Source organism: Kryptolebias marmoratus, linkage group LG19, assembly GCF_001649575.2.
Source record: "Kryptolebias marmoratus isolate JLee-2015 linkage group LG19, ASM164957v2, whole genome shotgun sequence".
Lineage (NCBI taxonomy): Eukaryota > Metazoa > Chordata > Actinopteri > Cyprinodontiformes > Rivulidae > Kryptolebias > Kryptolebias marmoratus.
The window spans coordinates 10,578,213-10,601,414 of NC_051448.1; the positions used below are offsets into that span (position 1 = coordinate 10,578,213).

At 42.0% G+C, this 23,202-nt stretch overlaps 3 protein-coding genes across 10 annotated transcripts in view; 1 reads left to right on the forward strand and 2 right to left on the reverse strand.

The window, feature by feature from the left end:
- Positions 1 to 865: 865 nt before the first annotated feature.
- Positions 866 to 14,596, reverse strand: parp1 (poly (ADP-ribose) polymerase 1). Its single transcript, XM_017423361.3, has 23 exons — positions 14,337 to 14,596; positions 11,706 to 11,871; positions 11,260 to 11,375; positions 10,957 to 11,171; positions 9,302 to 9,392; positions 7,837 to 7,953; positions 7,118 to 7,294; positions 6,567 to 6,729; positions 6,317 to 6,457; positions 5,973 to 6,212; positions 5,826 to 5,891; positions 5,620 to 5,752; positions 5,339 to 5,534; positions 5,126 to 5,254; positions 4,082 to 4,165; positions 3,866 to 3,988; positions 3,664 to 3,792; positions 3,479 to 3,577; positions 3,227 to 3,379; positions 2,994 to 3,121; positions 2,846 to 2,907; positions 2,538 to 2,652; positions 866 to 1,574 (listed from the first exon to the last, which is right to left on the reverse strand). The coding sequence occupies exons 1-23, from the start codon at positions 14,457 to 14,459 to the stop codon at positions 1,493 to 1,495; spliced, it is 3,048 nt and encodes a 1,015-aa protein (XP_017278850.1). The 5' UTR covers positions 14,460 to 14,596; the 3' UTR covers positions 866 to 1,492.
- On the forward strand, positions 9,898 to 10,936 carry LOC112450752 (adenosine receptor A1-like). Its single transcript, XM_037981703.1, has one exon. The coding sequence runs from the start codon at positions 9,912 to 9,914 to the stop codon at positions 10,929 to 10,931; it is 1,020 nt and encodes a 339-aa protein (XP_037837631.1). The 5' UTR covers positions 9,898 to 9,911; the 3' UTR covers positions 10,932 to 10,936.
- Positions 14,597 to 16,243: 1,647 nt separating the features above from the next.
- The window catches only part of si:dkey-206f10.1, a 24,576-nt gene continuing 17,617 nt past the window's right edge, over positions 16,244 to 23,202 (reverse strand). The window contains exons 3-11 of one of the 8 annotated variants that reach the window (XR_005234518.1): positions 22,298 to 22,423; positions 21,621 to 22,197; positions 21,481 to 21,541; positions 21,281 to 21,391; positions 20,349 to 20,407; positions 19,565 to 19,710; positions 18,655 to 19,114; positions 17,584 to 17,686; positions 16,246 to 17,308 (exon numbers count right to left, since the gene is read on the reverse strand). Coding sequence is in view for 6 of the 8 variants with exons in the window: in XM_037981578.1 (XP_037837506.1) it covers positions 18,989 to 19,110; positions 19,565 to 19,710; positions 20,349 to 20,407; positions 21,281 to 21,391; positions 21,481 to 21,541; positions 21,621 to 21,682 (561 nt within the window). In the remaining 2 variants the exon portion in view is untranslated. The other 7 variants (XM_037981578.1, XM_037981575.1, XR_005234517.1 and 4 more) reach the window with 7 other exon arrangements.

A 23,202-nucleotide genomic window follows, 5' to 3' on the forward strand; every position in this document is an offset into this window, starting at 1 on the left:
TCCATCAAGAGGTGGCCTATTTAACAACCTTATCCTTGTGATCCTTATAAAAGGGAAATTTTGGCTCCCACAAAGCTATTAAAAGCCCAATCTGATTTGTCAAAATATATTGTATTATACAGTATATTGCCAAAAGTATTGGCTCACCTCTTTTCACTCTCATAGGAACATAGTGACATCCCATTCTTAAACAATGGGGTTTAATCTGATGTTAACCCATCCTTTGCAGCTGTAACAGCTTCAACTCTTCGGGGAAGGCTTTCCACAGGTTTAGGAGTGTTTATGGGATGGGAATATTTGACCATTTTCCCAACACTGATGTTGGACAGAAGGCCTGGCTCAAAGTCTCGGCTCTAATTCATCCCAAAGATGTTTTATCAGCTTGAGGTCAGGACTTTGTGCAGGCCAGTCAAGTTCTTCCACACCAAACTCCCTCATCCATGTCTTTATGGACCTTGCTTTGTGCTCTGGTCATGTTGGAGCAGGAAGAGACCATCCCTAAACTGTTCACACAAAGTCAGGAGCATGAAATTGTCCAAAATGTCTTTGTGTGCTGAAGCATTAAGAGTTGACTCCAACACTTCATGGTGAAATTAAACAAACAAAAAAAAAAACATGGTGTGTAAGTCACTCCAAAGAGTAAAAATGACTAAGTCTGTTGTGTTTTCTAAGGTAGCTTAGCTGTGGTGGACACCTTGAATGGGGGTGACTCCAAAAGCTAATTAGCTGAAGATCCTGTAGCCCTGATCCAAACAGCAGGACAAGAAAAAAAAAAAAAAAAAGAGTTGTGTAACACAGAAGGTCGCAAAAAAAAAAAAAAAAAAAAAAAGACAAATGGTTTCAGGATGTTCTTTGTTTTATTGTGATTTAGGCAACGAGAAAAAAAAAAAAACTATTGCAAGTTTTGCATGAACCGTCAGTTTTGTTTTCAACTTTCAGCAAGGAAGACAGCTTGAGACAACAAAAAATATATACATGCCAACCCTTGTACAGTATCCTCACACCGTCAGTCTACAAAATGCACCTTAGTGGCTACTTTAAGGAGAAACCCTTGTTAAATCTGAACAGGTATTTGTACGTCAGCAGAGTAGCTGCTCACAACTCAGTGGTCTGTGTAAAGCTGAAGTAACTTAACTTTAACAACTAAAGGTTTATTACAGAACGATGAAAGGTTTTTCAGATGAAACACATCCGGTAGTTACTTACGTTTTCTTCTTCCAGGACTTCTGTATTTTCTATGCTTCAGCTACTGTTGAGTTGCTTCCGGTTATGAGCACGTTTACACACCTAATGTGATCCTAAAGGAGGCTGCCTGCTAAAGAACCGGATGAAAAAGCTGGGAAGTGACATTTGCCGCCACCGTTACAGTAAAGCATCACTCGGACGTTTTTGTTGCTGCTGTAGAGAGTGAAGCCCGGGCATTTCGAATGCAGCAGTGGTCTGTTTTCTTTCTCTCTCGCTCTTTTTCCTTGAAGGGTTTAAACAGACGATTTCACCACAAGGACGTCTGGTAATTAAACTTGATCTTCAAGAGATACTTCATGTTTATCTGTGCCACGTCGTATACAATGTACCTGGAGGAGGAGTGGTTAAGGAAAACAGAGACGACTTGAAACAAAACAAGCGGTACGCCGATGCCCCCCGTCACTGAGGGGCTTCAATTGTGAGTTTTTAGTTTTCGAGATGAGTGTTTTTATCGTCTGGAATTGAACAGGACATTACAAATAAACGTCCTTTAGTGTTGATATTGTTTGATTCCAAGAACTAAAGCATCAAGAGAGACATTCAAACAGAGACACTTGATGGTGTTTCGCTCGTTCATGCGTTTCAGATCGACTGACACTTAGTTTAAAGAAAGTTTTCCACAAGGTTTGAAGCCTTCCATTAAATCTTTACTGATTAAGATTTGGAGGGAGAATATATTGACCTTATTGTTGTGATAATTTGCTGTCTGAGGTGGTGCAGAGTGATGTATCCTGGTTTTTATTTTGCTTAAAAGTACAGTTTCCTCAAATAAATGGGATGGCTGGTTCATATATATATATATATATATATATATATATATATATATATATATATATCGTGGCCATCTTAGTTTTTAACATGGTAACCCAGTTTTCAATAGGGACCCTACTTATGCCCAGACAAATCCACACACCAAAATGGAAGTCTTTACAGCGCTTATTTTTCAAGTCATCCAGCTCACAAAATGAACTGGACGGACAGCGGAGGGTATTTCCAAACCCCCTCTTACTGTAGCAACAGGGGACAACAAAGCAAAAGAGGAAAAACTGCTAACAAAAAATAGATCTCCAGTAAAAACAGGAAAAAAAATCTGATTTCTTGAGAGAAAATATTCGGGATCTCCTAAAAGAACTTCACATCATCTCTGTCCAAAAAATTACTTTCGTTCAGCTACAGTTAATACAATGAAGGGCATTGTTTAAAAAAAAAAAAAAAAAAAAAGGGTAAATGTCAGCTGATTTAACAAAACCATGAACCCGTTTTTAAGTCGAGAATTAAAACTGAAAGGATACTCGTTGTACAAGAGGCTTGTGTCATCGATGTTAGTGTGGACTCCTTTTCCCAGAGGCACTTGCACTCCGTTCAAACTGGTCGTAGCGTTCGGATCAGGAGCGGTTCGACCCAAACCTGGTTAGAAAGACATTAAATAAAAATAAAAAAAGCCTAAATGTAACAATGTAACAGACAGATTAACTTACAATATATGTAAATGTACATCATTGTTAAAAAATACTTCTGTTTACATTAACATTCTTAATCAGGCAGCATAAAATCCCATTATACGTTATTTACAGCCAGTTTAAAGTCTGTAGTTTCTCACCTTTAACACTGTGCTTGCCCTTTGGTAACTTTGTAATGTGGGAGGCCTTCTTCAGTTCATGCCTGCATTAAAAACAAGCGTTCATTTACACAACCACAGCATTTTTCTTTTTAAAATTAAAATGTCAGATGCTGAGACTACAACTCACATGTTGCCTAGAGCGACTTCTGCCAGCAGGATGAGGCCAACGGGGTCCGACTGGGAGGTGTGACAGTAGTTGGCGCTTTTGGACACCATGTCAGCGAAGTAAACACCTTTGCCAAACATGTAACCAGTCTAGAGAGACAATAAAAATGATTCACAAAGCATTGAAAGCACCGCGACGTGCAGCTGTTCATATGAAAGAGTGGGAAAATACGAACTGAACATAACGAAACTCACCACCGGGGCTTCTGGGGGTGCGATCCGAAGCCCCTGGGACAGAATCCCAGCGTAGTTCGTGGTGCGGGAGCCGTGCCACAGCAGCTGCCGGTTGTGGAGCTCCTCGAAGGGACGGTACCGCTGGTGCTCTCCCTCCCGAGCGATTTTGAAGATCTAAAATGCGCAAATGCCACAAGATATAGTTTATTTTTTTTAATTACACATCGGCAGGCCAAATTTGTGGCACAAAGCACGTATCATTTTTAAACTTACTTCTTGCACTTCCAGTGTGTACGTGTTGTGCGTAGCAGCGTGCGTGTTCTTGACGTATTGCTCAATGATCTCAGCCTCCTGCGAGGTCTTGTCAACAACCTGCGAGACATCAAACGCATTTCACGCCGTTTTTTCAGACGACAACACATCGGCTGCAGCGTTAAAGCGAAGGAGACGGTGTTCACCTCGATCTTGGTTTTGAGTTTCTCGTAGTTGATGTCGATGGGGTCGTGCTCGTTGTCCTGAGCTCCTCCTCTCAGCAGGCTGTACGCCACCTCAATGTCCAACAGGTTGTCCAACATCTCCACCTTAGCCTGCGGGGGATGCATTTATGAGTTCAGCTACGGCCGTACGGCGAGAGAATTCTCTACAGAGGGACAAATTTACCTGAATGTAGTCCAGACTGTTGAGCAGAGGTGGTTTCTTCATGCCAAAGTCGTGAGGTATTAAGGTGTAGAAGCGATTGGAGAGATCAAGGATCTGTGCCTCGGGTACGCTGTCTGAAACAGCCTGTAATGTTTATTAAAAAAGTGTTTAAATGACATACTTAATTGCTCTAAGTTCAGTCTGACAACCATCGGAGAGGCACCATTAATAACCAACCTGCTGCACTTCAGTCAGGAGAGCGTAAGCACTCTGGATTTGTCTTTTACTTAGTTTACCAAGAGGCATCTTCTGGAGGTCGATCTGAAAACAAACAGACAAAAAAAAAAAGCTTTTTAGGTGTAAAACAATAATGCAGAGTTTAGTATTTTGCTCATAAAACTGACTTGAAGCAGCATGTTGTAGTTTTTATCAACTATAAAGATTATCCTCTGTGTCTGTGGGACATGATGCAAAACTGAAAACCACAATTAAAATTAAACTTTTCAATTTAAAATTAAATAGAAATGCGTGTCGTCTGCCTCCTCAAAGGTTTTAACACTCATCTGATGGTGATCAGAGTATGTGTTGGAGGTGACTCCTAAACTAAATTTCGGCTAAAAGCAGCAAAAAAGGTTAGTTAAAAGTAGAAAAAGACCAGCTAAAAGCTGTAAGTAGCAAAAGGCTAGCTAGAAATTAAGAAGCTAAGAAGCTAAAAAGTTAAGAAGCAAATAGTAGCAATGCGCTGGCTAAAAGCTAAAGGTAACAAAGAGCTGGCTAAAAGCAGCAAAATGTTAGTTAAACTTAGCAAAAGACTTGCTAGAAGTTAAAAGCAGCAGAACGTTAGTTAAAAGTAGAAAATGGATAGCTAATAGTTAGAAGCAAAAAGCAGCTAGGCTGAAGCTAAAAGCTAAATGTACCAAAAGGCTAACTAAAAAGCTAAAAGCAACAAAACCTTAGCTAAAAGCTGCAAAAGGTTAGTTAAATGTAGCAAAAGGCTAGTTAGAAGCTAAAAGTAGCATTGGAATTGGAGATATCTCGATGTATTTTTTTTTAAATATTTGCAAATAAAGTTAAATATTCTGAAAAGAATAAAAGCCACAAAAACCCAAAGTCCCAGCCTCCATCTCCTGAATGAGCTGAATGTTTTGATATATGAATGGCTAAAGTAGCACAAAGCATGTGGAAGTAGTTTGCATAAAACGTATGAAACATAAAGAACAGGAAACAAACAGTCAGGAGTCACGATAAAGAAAACTTAGGAACTCCAAAGGCAGGCCTCACCTCAAACTCCACCATGGCCTTCTTCATGCTCTCGACATCAAAGATCATCTTGATCAGCTCCTGAACCGGTTTGAGCAGCTTGGACTTGGTGCCAGCGCTGGCTGTCAGCTGCTTCACGGCCTCCTCATCCTGGAAAGAAGGAGTCACAAAGTCTTCGTCTCAAATCATCTTGGAGGCTACGTGTTTCTGGGTTTCGCACGCCGGTGTGTGTACCTGCCCGTAGTCGATCTCCAGCGGGTAGAACTTATTAGGGTATTTGGTGAAGTTGGAGGAGCTCCAGTCGTTTCCCGTTTTCTCCTTGTAAACACAGAGGAAATCATCCAGCGCATAGTTTTTGTCGTGGAATTTGTCCAACTTGTTGCCTCCGATGGTGGTACCCACTCTGCCCCATGACCTGAACACCCAGTACCTACAGGAGGACGGCAGGCGGAGGAGAGGTTCACGGACACGGCTGCGAGGTTAAAAAAACCTGCACTGAAACAGAGTGTGGTTACCGTTTATGTACATCGTCCTCCAGCAGCTGCAGTTTATAGTACGAGTTTGTCCCTCTGATGATGTCCACCAGACCCAGAGTGGCACTGTACATCTTCCCGCTCTGCTCCAGGACGTGGGCGCTGTTCTCCAGACCTGCGCAAATTGAACGCATCCATCAAAATCGGAAACAAAAAAACAAAGGAGAGAGCAGAGAACTCCTGACTACCTGAGTCTGGGTCCACAGCAGCTCCACCTTTCACCGTCAGCTTCATCTTCTTGGATTTGCTCCCACCTGGAACGTTTTAGAGTCAGTGTCCGACCGACCTGTCTGACGTAAAGCTAGCTAACAACCACAGCAGCGAGCACCCTTTACCTTCCTCCTCCTTGACCTTCCCCGAGCTCTTGGTGGCCGGTGCTCCGGACTTGGAGCTCGCGGACGGAGCCTGAGCTTCAACTTTGACCTCTGCGCCCCAGGGGGAGATGGCGTGCAGCGAGACCAGCTCCTGGAGAGCTTTGCCCGATGACGTGATGTCTGCGAGGAAATCCTCGGAAACCACACGCACGCCGGCGTCCTTTATTTCCTCCATCTTCTTACCCATCTTCTCCACCTCCTCTGGAAACAAAACGTGGTAAAAAAAATGAATAAAAATCCCAAATGTCAGGCTGGAAACTTCCCGATAAGTTCCATCAGCAGGCCGAAGTCTGATTAAAACTCACTCTTGGTGCTGAGACAGAGAGAGGCCTTGGAGGCGGTGCCCGTCATCTTCCCCCCCAGCTCCTCCACGGCAGCCTTCAGGTCGTCTTTGTTCTTCGACAGCTTACCAACGGCGAGCAGTTTCATACCCGTGAGAGGTTTGTCTGGAGAACAAATAAACACACACATTTTTTAGCCACAGCAGTCCTGTGAAGGAGGCTTTCACCACTTGGCGTTCACTCAAATAAACAGCCGAGTGAATTGAATCACCACCTGAAGGTGCTGCTTCCGTCACCCTCTCCGTCGGCCCAGAGGACGCGCTCGCCAGGGGCTCGGCTTTGACTGCTGTCGTGGTTTGGGGCGCAGCCTCTCTGGCGTAAACCCTGTCCTGTCGCTTGAACTTAAACTTCTTCAGAAAAGGGACTTCGTGGAACTCCTGAAATGACACCCGATCAGATTTCAGTGGAAAATAACAAATATAATAATAATTAAAAAAAACAATATCTGTTCAGAAGTTCCTAACTAGACACTAAAAAAATATATATATAAAGGTATTGCAAAAATAGAAAATGTTCAAAACAAAATTGTAAACAAATCTACAGAAACAGATCTGTGCACGCTAGAAAAACAGACTGTAAACAGAAATATCTAGTATATATATATGCAAAACGTTAAAAAAAACACCAATCCCTACATTTTAATTGTTCACACACCACTACTAAAACTACTAAAAATGCAAACTAGTGAAAAGCTTTTTTTCCTTGTTTCCAAATGCAGGAAACAGATAAATAATTAGAGAATGTTTGTGACTCGAGGCGACCCACCTTAGGGGTGACCCAGTCCTTTCGTAGCGGTGTTTTGGTTTTAAACACACACTTTGTCCATGCTGAAATGTCCCCTTTGCAGTAATAGGCGTCTCCTTTGAAGACCAGCTGCCCCCCGCACTCCTTACAGGGCTCGGCTGCACCGAAGGCCATGCCGTCGGCCAGGCTGTCGATCACCTGAAAATAAATATAAATGATAAAAACAACATTACTTTAATACATCTGTAGCATCTGTACCTTTAAACAAAGATCTGTGTTCAGAGTACGTGTTTCGGATGACTCTCAGCTACCCCCACATTAAATTTTAGCTTAGTGTCTGCAAAACTGACGAAACTGTAGCCATTTTTGTGTTTTCCAAAGGTGAGCGGCTTTGGCGGCCATCTTGAATCAGACAGGCTCCAAACGGTAATCAGTTGTAGATGCACATCCAGTCATTCTTTCCTGAAAGTCTCACTTGATCCTGTTCAGTGGTTCATGAGATATTTTGCTAACAGACAGAACAGCGTTAACTCAAACAGTAAACAGCAACGTTTTAGGAGAATTAGTGTTTTCTAAGGTCAATTAGTTGTGGCGGCCATCTTGAACGGGGGTGACTCCAAAGGCTCCACAACCAAATGATTACGTTCTGAGAGTTTCGATAAAATCCATCCAATGGTTCATCTGATACACAAAAATCAGAGGAACCCAGACAAAAATGATTCCGGTGGAGGGTTTCTTACGTTGGACTCTCCAGAGGGAACGTCCTGTCCGTTTGCAATCAGCAGCTCCTTCATGTCGTTGACTGAACAATGTTTCTTCAGCTTGTCTTTGATTCCCCAAATCAGCTGGCTTTGATTCTGCAGGAGAATGCGGTCGACACAAACAGATCGACAGTAAGATCACGGAAACAAACAAAACACTGAAGCTTACTCTGAAATGTACGACCCCGATTCAGGAAAATGTTGGGACGTTGTGTAAAATGTAAATAAAACCAGAAAGCAATGATCTGCAAATGTCATAAACCCTTATTTTATTTATAATAAAACAGCAAACATATCAAAAGTTTCAACTAAGAAATTGTACCTTGTTTTTTTTAAAGGTAATTTTGTTTTTTATAGCAGGAACACGTCTCAGAAAGGTTGGGACAACAAGAGGCTGGAAAGGAAACAGCTGGAGGAGCGTTTCTCAGTTTCTAAATAATAAATGCATAAATATAAAGGAGGTTTTCAGAAGCTGAAGCTGTCAGAAGTAAAGACGGGCAGAGGTTCAGCAGACTGGAAACTGTTTCAAAAACAGTGGAACAGATTCAGAAGAACGTTTGTCAACGGAAAGTTGGGAAAGTTTTGAATATCCCATCATCTGCAGATCATGATATCATCTAAAGGTTTTAAAGAATCAGGAAAAGTCTCTGAGCTTAAAAGGTGATATTCAGGCCCTCAGGGGCCACTGCATTAATAACAGCTCTGATTCTGTTCTGGACATCACTGCATGGACCCAGGAAGACTTCTACAAATCACTGTCTGTAAACACAGTTCACCCTGTCATCCACAAACGCAGCTTAAAGCTCTATCAGGCAAAGAAAGAGCGCACCATCCAGAAATGTCTCCATCATCTCTGAACCAAAGCTCATTTTAAATAAACTGAGGCAAAATGGAGAACTATTCTGTGGTCAGACATTAAAATTTGTTCTCTCTACTAAACAGAAGAGGGACCATCAATCCTATTATCAGCGCACAGTTCCAAATCCTGCCTCTCTGATGGTATGGGGGTGCATTAGTGACTCTGTCAAAGGCAGCTTACACATCTGGAAAGGCCCCATCGACACAGAAAACTATGAACAGGTTTTAGATCAACTCATGCTTCCATCCAGCAAAGCAGACTTAGGACTGTTGAACAGGTAGAAGAATGGGACAAAATTCCTCCAAAACCTCCAGCAGCTGCTCTCCTCAGGTCCTAAATGTTTACAGACTGTCAGCAGAAGAAGAGTTGATGCTTCAGACATAAACATGGACCTGTTCCAACTTTAGGATGTGCTGCTGCTCTAAAACCTTAAATTAATCTTTTTTTTCTCCAAATAATGATACAATTTCTTACTTTCAACATTTACCATGTTTCATTATGAACAAAGTGTGATTGTGAAATTTGAAAATCCTTGTATTTTAAATTCCACCTTTTTTCAGAATCAGGCTTGTAAAATGGGATCACCTTCAGCTGCTCTTCAAGCTTCTTCTTCTCATCATCTTCCTCCTTCTTCAGCTTCTTTGACGCTCCGTCCACGACGTCACCTTTACGTTTCCTGTCAGAACAAACTTTAGTTACTAACTTTTCTTGTATTTTCGTGGCTCGACGAGAACAAACATAAAGTGGAAAAGGAAAAAGAAAAACATCCAGATTAGCTTCCTAAATGAGACGCAGAGGGACAGAGGAACAAACACGCCTGAATCTGACACCTTTGTTCATTAAACTAAATCACCGGGGCCTCATCAGAGAACGGACACAAGCCGGCGCACGCCTGGACGACCCCCCGGCGCCGCTGATGAGATGACGGGCGCCTCCCTCCCCGCGAACCTAATGACCGTCCGGGAACAATCGATTTGTTCCCGGAGTTGAGAAAAACAAGACGAACCTCCGCGATCGGACAACAGCTGACGTAAGGAGGACGTATAAATCAGCGCCACCCAGATCTGCGCCTCCTAAACGACGCGTTTAGCAGCAGATCGACGTTTCAGCAGATTGGTGAGTGACCGAAACGCTTAGGCGCTTTTTTATAAGAAGTCAGCTTGATTTGAATCTCCTTTCCCTTTTTAGGAAAACCATGGAGGACGCTGCTGCATCAGGACACCTTTTCTTGAACTCCTCCTCCTCCTCCTCCTCGTCTCCGTCGCCTCCGCCTGCAGACGCGGCGACCTCTCCCAACGTGCCATACATGGCGGCGGAGCTCATCATCGCCTTCTTATCTGCGGTGGGTAATTTGTTCGTCTGCGCCGCCGTGGGTCTCAACCACAAGCTGCGCACCGTCACCAACTACTTCCTGGTGTCGCTGGCGGTCGCCGACATCTGCGTTGGTGCAATCGCTATCCCCTGCGCCATCCTGACGGACGTCGGCCTGCCGCGCCACCGCCTCCACCTGTGCCTGCTCATGCTGAGCGTTCTGATCATGTTCACGCAGAGCTCCATCTTCAGCCTGCTGGCCGTGGCCGTGGAGCGCTACGTCGCCATCTTCATGCCCTTCCGGTACTGCGTCCTGGTGACGCCTCGCAGCGCCGCGCTGGTGATCCTCGCCACCTGGCTGCTGGCCTTCCTCATCGGGCTCGTGCCTCTGATGGGCTGGCACAAGACGCCGCCCGATTCCGGCGACTGCTTCTTCGTGCTGGTGGTGGACATGACCTACATGGTTTACTTCAACTTCTTCGCCTGCGTGCTCGCGCCGCTGCTCGTCATGTTCCTCATCTACGCCCGGATCTTCGTTGCGGTCAAGCGGCAGGTGCGTCGCGTCGGCACCGAGCGGGGCGGGCCAGGCGGCGAGCGTCCGATCGGGGCGAAAATGCGCCGGGAGACGAAGATGGCGGCGTCCCTCTTCCTCGTCCTCTTTCTCTTCACCGTCTGCTGGATCCCGCTCCACGTCATCAACTGCTTCCTGCTGCTCTGCCCGCGCTGCTCGGTGCCGTTCGAGCTGCTGCTCACCGCCATCATCCTGTCGCACGCCAACTCCGCCGTCAACCCTTTCCTGTACGCGTACACCATGACGGCCTTCAGGGACACGTTCAAGGCGATTTTCTTGTGCTGCAGGTTTGTTCCGAACAGAAACGCCAGCGGCGAAGAAACAAACCCCTAAGCTAAACAAACGCCCGTGGCCTCACCCTTCGGACTTGACGACCGGGAGCCTCTTCTTCAGCTCGTCCTTGTCTTCCGCCCGCAGCGTGTTGAAACCCTTCAGCTGGGCGGCGCTGTACTCGGGCTTGAAGGCCAGGTCCTCCCTGCGGCTCACGAAGCACGCCGTGTGGTACCAGCGGTCGATCAGACCCAGCTGGGGCTTCTCGGGGTCCACCGTCTTCTTGGAAACACGGATCTGATCCTGAAGCAGAAGCCAAAGCATCTCTGAAACATCAAGTCATACGGCGGGACGTCTGGATTCAGCGAGCGCCGCGGTTACGACTGCAAACCTTTTCGATTTTCTCCTCGCAGCCTTTGCACGTGCTGCGGTTGGACTTGGCGTACTCCACCGCAAAGTCGTTCAGGGTCTTCTCTCCTTTGGCCGCACCCTTCTGATCGCCCTTTCCTGCAAACAAAAAAATTTAATTTTCATTCTAAAATCAAACAATTAAACCCAATATTCTATATTCAAACTTGGCAAACAGAAAAATGGCAATAACTCAGTCCATTCAACAGATATTGAGCTAAAATTTGGCATGGTGGTGTCTAAAAACATACTTTCTTCAGGGTTTTTTTCTACTATTTGTTCCTTTTTATGTCGGATAGATAAGAAAGGTAATCCAGTAACATAATAAGATCTTTATTAACCTGTTTAAATTGGTTTACTTCAGCTTGTTCGCTCATAATGACTAACGAACCAGCAACAAAGTGCCAAACGATGAGCAGAAGCACCGACCTCCTCCTGCAGCTCCTCCGCTCTCGATGGCCTTCTTGACCTTTTCCTGGTCGTCCCAGCGCAGGTCAGAGTAGCCGGCGATGTCGGCCGGAGACTGAGCCGCCGCCCGCTGCCAGAAGCAGGAGAAGTGGTGCCAGTGGGGGACCTTCCCGTCAAACATCGGGGACTGGAGGACGACGCAGCGGCAGAGTTCACAGCGGCAGTTAAGAAGGCGAAAAAGAAAAAGATGCTCAGAGTTACATTTGTGATGCTGCTGAGGAGGAAAACTTGTGAGAAACTTTCTGGTTATTACATAAAACTCTGTACGGTCGAGAAAAAGCCTCCAGGGAGATCCACCAGAGGAGACTTATTTATTTAAAAAAAGGACAAAAAAAAGCTTTAAAAGGCTGATTAAACTGTCAAACCCTTAAAGATCATATTTGGATAAATGATTTATTTTTATTTTCATTCAGATCAAGATGAACTAAATATAATTTTATATAGATCATAATGTCATTCAGTCTTTACGTTTTTGTGTCTGTTTTGTTGTATTATTTTAAATATGCAATGATTATAGGGCAGATTTACCAACAGAGAGGAAATACTGGGGCAAAAAAATTGACTTGTACTTAAAAAAAAATACAATAAAACATTAAAAATTGATGCAACTTGTATTTATTTTTTTAAAAAGTAATTCATAAATACATATATAGAAATACAAATTGCTTGATTATACATTTGAATAACACAAATAATTTAAAATAAACCATAAAAAGCAGTTGTATAATATAAATATGAATATTATAAACATAAAATGCACTTGTAAGTATTTGTACCAACATCTTTATTTAAATTATATATTTTTATTTTTTCTTCAAATTACTTCTAGACAAATTAAGAATTTTCTCCCATGTTACCAGTTTAGATCACTCATTTTTAATTTTAATAAGAAGTGATGAGTATTGCCGTTTTTATTCTCATTTATTTGGAGAGAAACTGAAATAACTTTTTTTTATTACAATATTAGTTTTAATCAATCAAATAAACTCAACACACCTGAAGTTAGTCCCAGTAATGTTTATATTATAACTGAACTAATGGTAAATAAAACTGAAGATGTCAAATAAATATTATTGTAGTTATTTGAAGATTTATTTTCTGTTTTTTAAGGAAAATAGCATTTAATGCAACTATAAGTTGCTTGTTTTGGATCAGGCTACAGATGATTTTATTAAAGTTAGTTTAAGTAATTTGTCATTAAAAGAGATCTTTTTGACCCAAACCTGCAGAGTCACGGTGCAGTTTGTTGGCAGCAGTGCTGACTCAGCAGAAACCTCCTAAAAATAATCTGTTTGTCTTGGTTTTGTGGGCTGCAAGAACAAGGAATCTGCACTGATCAGAAATAGGAAAAAAAATACCCAGAATTCCATTCATGATGCAGTTTTTACTTCCTGTTTGGGACAACAGGAAGTAAAAATCGGACTGTTGATGTTTTTAATAAACTTTAGTCCAAAAATGAACCAGTTTGATTCATCAACACTTACTTTTTTATGTTTTTAATTCAGAAAAATATGGAAATGGTAACAATGATGTTACATTCTGTCTTTGGGGGTGAGTGAAGGTTTATTACAAGTTATTTAACAACAAAATAACCAATTAATATCCCTGTGACCGGTGAGGAAAAGCCAGTCTGAGCGTCAAGGAACCTTTGTTGAACATTTCACGGCAGTTTTCTAAAAATATGCAGAAATTAAGACAACTTTTTGTTGTCCAGAGGGAATTTGGGACATTAATAAAACCAACATTTAGACTTTTAAACCTAAACACACAATCCTGGTTTCGATTTAAAGGTCTTTTAATGCTCTTTCATTTTAACATAAACCTTTTTCCAATTGGTAACATATCTAATAATAACAAACAACAAAAAGCTTCTTTGACAAGACTGAATGGGTCAGTTCAGATTTTATTGACAGCGTAAGTCACCCCAGGTCACACACATCATCAAAGAAGCCAACAGATCCTGAATCCAAAGACTTATATAATCTGTCATCCTGAGCATTAAAAGGCCACAGTGGAAAGGAATGACTCCCTTTAAACGGGAAGAAACCTGCAGCAGAACCAGGCTCAGGACAGGTGGGTCTGCCTACATTAAAAAAAATAAAAATCTATTAGGGTATTAGGGTCTGAAACTGAAGGCTCAGACTCAGTAATTATATTTAAAGTAAATTATTACCCTTTCCAATTAAAAAAAAGGGCAAGTGATTGCAAATGTGGAGCTGCTCCAAAGCCATAAATAAGGACTTTAAAAGGAAGACGCAGGTTTTAGAGCCTGTAATCCTTATTTCTCAGTGTGGTGCAGCCGATTGCACAAACAGGAGCAGATGTGATCAGATATTTTCATCCAGCTTTAAGGGGAAAAGGCTGAGCGGCTCTTTGTGAGCAGAAACAATGTCAGCCATTTAACTGCTGACCGGGGCCTCGCTCCACGCACTCTGAGCCCGCCTTAAAACCCGCATTATCTCAGCCTGAAGTCGGCCTGGACCATTTTATTCGTGGCCAAACATTATTTGGAGCCCAACGCCGTAATGAGGAGCTCTCAGACGGGGAGGTTTTCCCGGGATAAACGACTCCACCGCCGCCGCCGCCTCTCACCTGCACCATGATGGCCATCCTCAGCGAGTCCTTCGCGATGCTTTCCTTGCACTTCTTGCACGAAGCCCGACCGCTCTTGGCGTATTCCGCCCGGTACAGCTTGTCATCTTGGGAGTCGGCCATGGTTCTTCGAGAAAAAAACAAAACAAAAAAAAGAAAAGAAAAATTCAAGCGAACTTTCTCCGGGGAGCTACAATTATCGCGCAAACACACAAGCCAGAGCGGCCACCGTAGCCCGCGTGCCTCCAAATGAAAGAGGCGTAATCGAGCGATCTCACTCTGATGTTATTGGAGGAGAGCGAAGAGGTCCCACTCTGATTTTATTTCCGAGCACCAACGAGTCAACGCAAGCGTTGTAAACAAACAAACGAACGCCATGTTTTTCTTACTTTATATATTACAGTTTCATCTTTATATAGCCATTTTCTAACCTTTATGTGATCATTTTGTAAGAAACTATTCATAGCTTAAGTTGTTTTACATCTTTTTGGCATGTTGTGACACATTCCAGGCTTTTTTATCCCTCGTCGCCTCATAGTAGCTGTTTTACATCTTTTAATTTTTCTTTTCTGATATTTCCCCCACTCATTTTTTGAACCACCAAGACCCGACTCATGAGTTCTCTGAGCTCACACTGTAAAACCTGCTCACTACTTTGTTTATTCTTCAGTCTTTCTGCAAACAAATGTAAATAGGAGGAACCTGAAAGCTCCCGAGTGAGCCATCATTCAGACAATTTAGGATCTAAGTGGTCTACATTACGTCACAGAATTCCCGCGCTACCAGCAGCCAGAAGTAATGGAGCAAAGAGAACTCGAGCTCACTGTTCAACAGGAAGAAATCACAGCAATAAAAAAAGTTATATTTATGGAAGCCCATTTCCCCTGATTTGATTAAAATAAATCTTTAAGTCATAATTATGACACTCTATGGCAGAAATACGAAATACCAAGTCATATTTATGAAATACTGTCATAAATTTGAAATACCAAGTCATATTTATGAAATACTGTCATAAATTTGAGATACTAAGTCATATTTATGAGATGCTAAGTCATCATTTTGAAATGCTAAGTAATTTGTATGAGTTACTAAGTTATAATTTTAAGATACCAAGTCATGATTTTGAGATTCTAGTTCAAGTCAAGTCAAGTCAAATTTATCTATATAGCACTTTTCAGCAACAAGGCGGTTCAAAGTGCTTTACATCATGCAAACACAAAAATACAGAGTCAGAAAACACACATATAAAAAGCTAAACTAAAACACGAGAGCTAAGATAATCTAAATAAGATAAATGAGCACAAGGAACATAAAAAAGCTAAACTAAACTTCTCTAAAACAAGTCATACTAAAGATAAACTGAGGAAAACCAAACTAAGATATAATAAACTGATAATAAGTTAACATAAGCTAAACTAGGATTTGAAAACCTCAACTGAACGGATCATAATTTTTAGATACTAAGTCATATTTTTGAGATGCTAAGTCATTTGAGATAGTATTTTAATCGTTCCGAGTGGCAAAAACGAGCTTCCATAAATATTTGTTTTGAAATAGAATTGAGATATTCCCCTCAGAAGACATGGCACAGTGAAGTCTGCTGCTTCAGGTGAAGACATTTTCTTTTTCCTATATTATTTTATGCATTTATGATTCACAGTGTCATTCAAACGCACAGCTAAGGTGCTTTGCTGGGTCCTTACCTCAACTTTATTAGAAATCAAGTTAAAGGTGCAGTTAAAAAAACAAAAAAAGGAACGTCCTCCTCGTTTTTTATCTGGCCTGTACGTCTCACCTCAACCTTACGTAGAAATCTGAAATTTTAAAACAGATTTGCCAAATCTAAATAAATAAAAGTGTCGCAAAAATAATAATAATTTTTTTTTAATCAAACATTTTATTCAAATTTTAAAAAATCCTCCTGCTTTAGGGTTTTTCTTAGCATAATTCATACATTATTCAACGTTTCTGTTAAAAAATATACAAAAAAAACACAATATGCATTGGAAACATGAACAACACAATTCTACATTTCAGCAAACAGAATCCTTAAGTTTTAAATACTACGACCTGATTACAGACAATTAAATGATTAGTGTAATTGAGAATGTATTGTTGCAGTTGATTAAGTTACATGACATTCACAGATGCAGAAATTCATTCACTCCTCTTTCCAATAATTATTACACATAATCATTATTACACAGTAAAATGACTGAAGACATCTTCTCTGAGGCCATTGTTGCCCATTCTGTTTGATAAAATCCAATTAAATATAATTAAACAAAGAAACAATAAATTTTCGTCAAAGAATAGTAACATGAACGCTGATAACAAAAACCATCAGAGGGTTGTTAACACATATGTGATGCATTTAGAAGATGAAAACAAGCAGTAATTAATGTAACTTTAACTGTAAACTCCACCTAATTGGTTAGAAAACAATCAGTGCTTTATAAGCCATTAGAGCAGGTTTCTAAAAGGTATTGTAGGTTTTGGCTTCAAGGTTCTGTTCAAGAAATCAAAGGACCTTGTTGGCTTTTCCTGAACCGCTCAAAATGGCATCTAGAAAAGAAGACATATGTTTATGTCAAACTGTAACAGGACTGTAAAAGTAGGTCCTTCGTGACGTGAGAAATCAGAGATGATATCCCTCCAAAAAGCTCTCCTACAGGTTTAGATGAGGAGCACGTGGAAGAAACTGGGACAAAGATTTGGGCGAGACCGGATCTAACCTGTAAACCTGCAGGGGAATTATTCTTCCTCTTTGTTCAGCCCCCAGAAACGCAGTCATTGTCGTGAAATCCCCCACCATCCTGTCTCATCTTCTTTTCGTGTCTGGGCCGGACGAGACCAAACACCGCTGCTACCAGCGTCGCACGTCCTGCCGTCCGGCCACCTGGACGCCCGTCTGTTCCAACGCAGGTGCCGATGAAATACGTGCGAATCTTGCCCCGGCACTCACTCACCTGCAGCAGCGAGGGAACATAAACAGCAACGATCCATTCTCAATCACCCTAATGAAGGTTTAGTAAGGTATTTGGTCTTACAGTGGATTTATGATCTTATGAACACAGCTGTGTTCGTTTCACCGTTATCAATGAAAACACAGAAGCCAAAGAACATAAAGTGCTGGCTCATTACATATCAAATCATTTACACACTCATGGTTGGTCTGCAGAGATGGCTGGTCAGAAACAAAGCGCTAAACGTGGGAAACGAAAAATAAAAATGACATTTGTACCAGACTGCAGAGTCGGCCCTGTTTGTTCGGAGCCGAACCAGACGCTGGCCTGTAGCAGCTTCCTATCCTCCACACAGTGGAAGTACGAGCCCTGTAGCAACTTCTTAAAAGATTAAAAACAAAAGAATTACAGGTTTATGTAAAACAGCTGAGCTATGCAACTCGTAGCCATCCCACTTGATTTTGTTTTTAACAAGAAATGCATAACAACAGGTTGGGGACGTGCTGCAGTTTTCAGTCTGACACTCATCAGAGTCAGCAGACGATTATTTCAGCCTCTCCTGAGGTTTTAAAGACGCAGCACACAACGTACAAAAACACCCCTTCACACGGCTTAAAGGTATAAACTCTTTCCAACACGTTCTACTGCCTTTCACATATTTTTTTGATCAAAGAGGCGAGAAGTTTCTCTTCTCTTTCAGCGACGCGTCATGAATCCTCTCGAGCCTCTTCTAACAGTTAAAGATGTTCGTTTGGGCTTAATTGAAATGATCTTTTAGCCACATGGTGGCAGCAAAAAAACAAGCTGTGGATAAACCATAAATCTAGCCTGTTTTATGAGGCCAATTAACAAAAAAACGACAATAAAGTTTCATGCCAACTTGCACATTCATTTGACAACATAAATCATAGGTTTATCAAAGAAACTCATTTTATTTGGTCACACTTTCACAATTTACAGCTGATTTTGCGTGGCTGTTTCTGTATCTTAAAGCAGTTCTGCGTAATTCTGTGCCACCTTTTGCAGTACTTTAAAGTAGCTTTGTGATCTAACTGTGGTCCTCTTGAATGATCTACATTTTATGTGTTCAAGTTTTAGTTTCAATTTTGGTCATTTGGTTTGTTGTTTGGATCTTTTTGCATTCTGTAATGTTAAAAATGAATCAGAATCAAGTAAAGTGAAGGAGGGGGTTTGATTTTTTTTTTCTTCTCACATGGGAGCGGGGATAACTGCAGGATGAAGAAGCAGACCCTGCTGGTGTTGAACATTTCATCTTTAATGTGGGAAAAAGGAATGTGGCATTTAACGTAACTTTTTTAAAGAAACCTTTATAAAGAACTGTTTCTGACCTCCAGCTACGCCTGTGTACTTTGTCCTTGGTGTGTGAGTCCTTGAGCACCAGGGACAGCGGACGGATGTGCTCCTTGTGCGTACGCTCACTGCTTTGAACCTCGATGGCGTGTTTGATGCGTTTGTTAATCTCTGTGAGCCGTTAGTAAAGGAGGCCTGGATCTGCAGGGGAAGCGCATAAATGATCGATCGGGTCAGGGCAGGTAAATATTTGTCTCATTCAGCACACCGTAGACGCAAACTCTCCCACTAACACTATCCGCATCAATGGTTTGCCCAAAAAAAGAGATTTCTGGGTTCCAGGTCTGAGCAGTCCTCTGAACCTTTGAGGCCTCAGCAGGGTCTTCTTCGTGTCTTTCCTCTGGAGGGGCAGCTGAGGAAGGTGTAGTGAAACTCATTCCTGTCACGACCACGGCCGTCCTCCGCCTTGCAGGTGGCTTCGGAGCAATCCAGAGCTGCCTTCGAGATGTGAAGGAGCAGACAAACATTGGTGTTGTACAGCTCGTAATTAACATACAAATACAAATTTCATCTGATGAAGGTCTGTAGATCACAGTATTACACAAAAGGAGCAGAAACCAGAGCTTCCATGCAGCTGTTGAAAATATTCCATCACCAATTCAGAGATCAAAATACAGGGGAGCTTTTTGTTTTGTGAAATTTATGACTTTAAATCATGCTCTGGGGGAAAGCATGTAAGTGTGTGCAGCCCAATCTAAGTCTTAGGTTACAAGAAAGGCTGGCTCCTTGGAAGCAAAATTAAAAAAGAGTTATGATGCAAAACTTTTACACAGTACTGCAGATTATATTTTGTTTATTTTCATAATGGAAAGAACTCCTCCTAAATAGAAACTGAAAATGGCTCCAAACACAGATGAAACGTGACACCTCAGTATTTGAAGTACTCACCCCGACATGCCTCCAGCTTCCAGCTTGTTGGCGATGCCCACACCCCAGGACCAGCCATCAAACCCAGCACGCCACAGAGGACAGAGCCAGAGAGAATCAGACCCGTCCTCGTGTGCAAGTCAAACCTCAGCTGCTTCTGGGTGAGGCTGATGGGAAAAAGACCAAATTAAAATAACCTCATTTTCCATTTCATTTCATTCTACCGATGACAACAGATACGTGACAGATGATTAAACAAAATCGGTGAAATCTGATGAAATGAAAAGGATGGCTGGCATCTCCAAGCTGAAAAAGGACAATGCCTTTATGAAAACTTTTGTCCCTGAAGTTGCTTTAACATACCGTGACAATCCTACATCTACGAAGTTTGGTCCATCTGCTGCTGTTCCCGAAAAAAAAAACATTTTCTCTTCTGTGCGAGCCGTTCCCGACTCATTCACACAACAAGAACGTGTGTCTGTGTGTTTACCGTCAGCATGACCGCTAAGCTAAGTTTGAACAAAGCCTCACCAGCTGCACCTTATCTTATCTCACCAGTCCTTCTACAAATGCCACAAACTCCCTTCCAGATGGCACTCCGCTCCTAGATGTCTTCTTCACAGATACTGCCTCTCTGCATTCTGTTTCCTTTATTTGCATTTTAACTCGTTCAAAATCTCTCTCTCTCTTGCTCTCGATCTGTTATTTTTAAACATTTTGAAAGGTAGAGCGGTGATTCAGAAGCCTGGAATCATTCAGGCCAGAAATATAAACCTCGAAATGACTAAGGTGTGTGAATGCGTACCTGACATCTTTGTGCTGGTGGATACGGAGCGAGGCAGGACGGACAGGAAACAGCCTCTCCTGTCGGGCAAAATCACAATGTTGTTATCAGGTAATTAAGGTTTCTCATTGAATTTGTAAGTTTTATGTTTAATTATACACAGAAAGACTCAGAGCATCTGGGTCAAAAGGTGCGATCTGAGTAGAATTAGCCATTATTATCTCAGTACGTGATCCAAAATTAACTCTAAAATATTAACCCATCTTTCCTGAGACTGGAGTACAAGCTGGCAGGTGTTAAAAAAGGAGAGTCTCTCTCTGTCTTTGCAGATTACTTACGCCTCAAACACATTTCCTAACTCACACTTACTTTGTCTTCTTCTGTTTAACGAGTTTAACTCTTTTAAATGGATTGAGGGCGAGTAATTTCAGGTCATTTAATACGAAATAACTTTAACAAACCTGGCCTTTTTTTCTGAACAAATTTAGCTATTTCTTTAAAAAAAAACAAAAAAAACATCTGGAATAGGTTATCCTGAGTTTCCAGAGACACGTATGGGTGCAGCATGCACTCAAAATGACACCTTGCTGACTCTCTGCATCGACACAATGTGTGCCAGAAGAAAAGGCAGCTTTCACACGAGTTATCTGGAGGCCAGAGTTGGCTCTGAGCTGGTTAGACCACAGAGTTTGCCTCCTCCGGGTCCTTCTGCTGTCCACGCCTCTGTCCCCAGTCTGTTCCTCACCGAGATTTCGTGCCCACACTCGACAGACTGGATATGATGAAGAGGAACACTTCGAACCAAGAGACGCATTTTTATTCAGGTCTGTCGTGCCGGCAGCGAGAAAAGACTCTCGCTGTGAATGTGAGAGTGGCAGCAGTTCTGTACCGGTGCCAGTTTGAGCTTCGATTTGTTTGACGTTTGTAGAATCTGTGTTAAACGTAACACCGACCTGCCTTGCTCCGCCCGCTGCGTCTCCCCGCTCCTCATCTCCAGCTGTTTGTCGGAAAATGGATGCTGCCAGCTCGTCATAAATCTCTCCCGCTGACTCCATCGGGCAGCACTTGCAGACAGATATGAGAATAAAGACGTAACCCGTACAAGGAAAGAAATGAATCCCCCCCCGGTGAAAGGGAGCGGAGAGCTAGCTACCTGTCCATCAAAGACGTGCGAACCTGTTGCGGCTGATTTGGAGGTCGCCACCTGGACACTTCTGAAAGGAAGTGAACAGCCGTCACAAAGCAGAGCTGCAGGGTGAGGAGTGCTAAAAGGATTAATGAGTCAGCTCTCACCGTCCTGCAGAGCTGAGGTCACCGGCCTCGAGACAAGGCCGAGAGAAATGCGAGACTCTCATCTTCGTCACATTCCGTTTTCATTCACTCAAATCTACTTCTCATACTGCCACAGGGGTGCAGCTTCGTCATGACCTTTGTGCTCTCAGGATCTGTCTGTAAAATAAAACACAGGGTGACAAGCTCCTATCAGGATGTGTATAATTAGAAGTCCTACAAAACCCGGCTGTGCAAAAATAAACAAAAACAGGCTGACTCACCTGCTGCCACCTTTACAGAACCCTGAGGTGATTTTAATAAGCAGAAAATAAGTTTTTTTTTATAGTTTACATTGTTTTCACTGAACTGTTAGCCAACAAAAGGCAGCATGTTCATTTATTTCGAGCTCCAAAACATTTTGAGAATTCGCAAATTTGTAATATTTCACATACTTTGCACATGACAGTGGTTTCTATACCTTTGATGGAGTCTTCACCTGATCTAATGTGGTGCCAACATTCAGTATTACTGGATTTTTCTGAGTGAGTCGCTAACATTACTTCTTTTAGCTCCGTCCATGAAGGCCGAGACATAAAATCTGAATAGAAAGCAAAAATCTTTTACTCTGGTTAAGGCCAGTTAAAATAATAATAATAAAAACACAGCATGTTATAATATCATAATTTAATAATGCTCACCCTTGTCTTCTTTTTGCAGTTGTATTACTTTTTGGATTCATTTTATAATTATAGGTGTACACAGAGTTGTCTTGAGGTTTGCTGTATTTCAATTTGTCTTTTGCCAGTGATTCTGTAAGAGATGAACTGTTGACAGCACAGAGATTAACAACCTGTTTTTTGTTTTTTTTCTGTGAAGATAGGATGTTCTGTATAATTTGGCTAAATTGCGTAAAGAAACAAGAGGGGGACAGAGTGTCTCGGGGCGATTAAGACAGAACAAAAATGAAATAAAACTGAGAGTAATGAACTCTTATAACCTCAGTTGCTTCATAACTCCTGCAGGTTTGTAGTGAGAAGCTGGTTAACCTTTTTTAGGCCGCTAATTGTTTCCAGACAACACTCAGAGCTCCAAAGGCTGATCTAAAGTGCTCCCATGTGTCCCCTGTGTGACTGGGATGCAGAGACCGTCTCAGGTACGAACTCAGATACGAAGCATGAGGTTTTACTACAACCAGCTCGACATCAGCATCACTCACTAAGCTCTGCAACACAACTGATGTGATGTAAATGCTGACAGAATATAAGAGGAGGAAAAATAGATCCCTGCAACAAAAACCTTTAGTCCGAATGCATTCAGTTACAAGACTGCATTCAGTTCACCCGGGGGCCTTTAAACTGCTTGGTGTTAAACACGAACTGCTTTGGATGTTCGGTAACCATTGTTTTCCTGTTTCTCTTTATTGTGTGAATGCTTTTAAGCATTCACACAATTGTTTTCCTGTTTCTCTTTATTATCTATTCTTTCCCTATTCCGTACGTTTTTCGGCACCTATCTCCTTCCACAATTTTTCAGCTATTTTAACCGTTCATATATCAAAACGTTCAGCTCATTACCGCCATTCCAGCTATGACTTTTGGTATTG

Excerpts from the sequence above, each read along its gene's own strand:
- LOC112450752 (XM_037981703.1), top strand. The coding sequence starts at position 9,912 with ATGGAGGACGCTGCTGCATCAGGACACCTTTTCTTGAACTCCTCCTCC.
- parp1 (XM_017423361.3), bottom strand. The coding sequence starts at position 14,459 with ATGGCCGACTCCCAAGATGACAAGCTGTACCGGGCGGAATACGCCAAG. Across the intron at positions 6,730-7,117 it reads AGGACTGGGTCACCCCTAAG|GAGTTCCACGAAGTCCCTTT; the intron begins GTGGGTCGCCTC and ends GTGTCATTTCAG. Across the intron at positions 3,989-4,081 it reads TCCTGACTGAAGTGCAGCAG|GCTGTTTCAGACAGCGTACC; the intron begins GTTGGTTATTAA and ends TAAACATTACAG.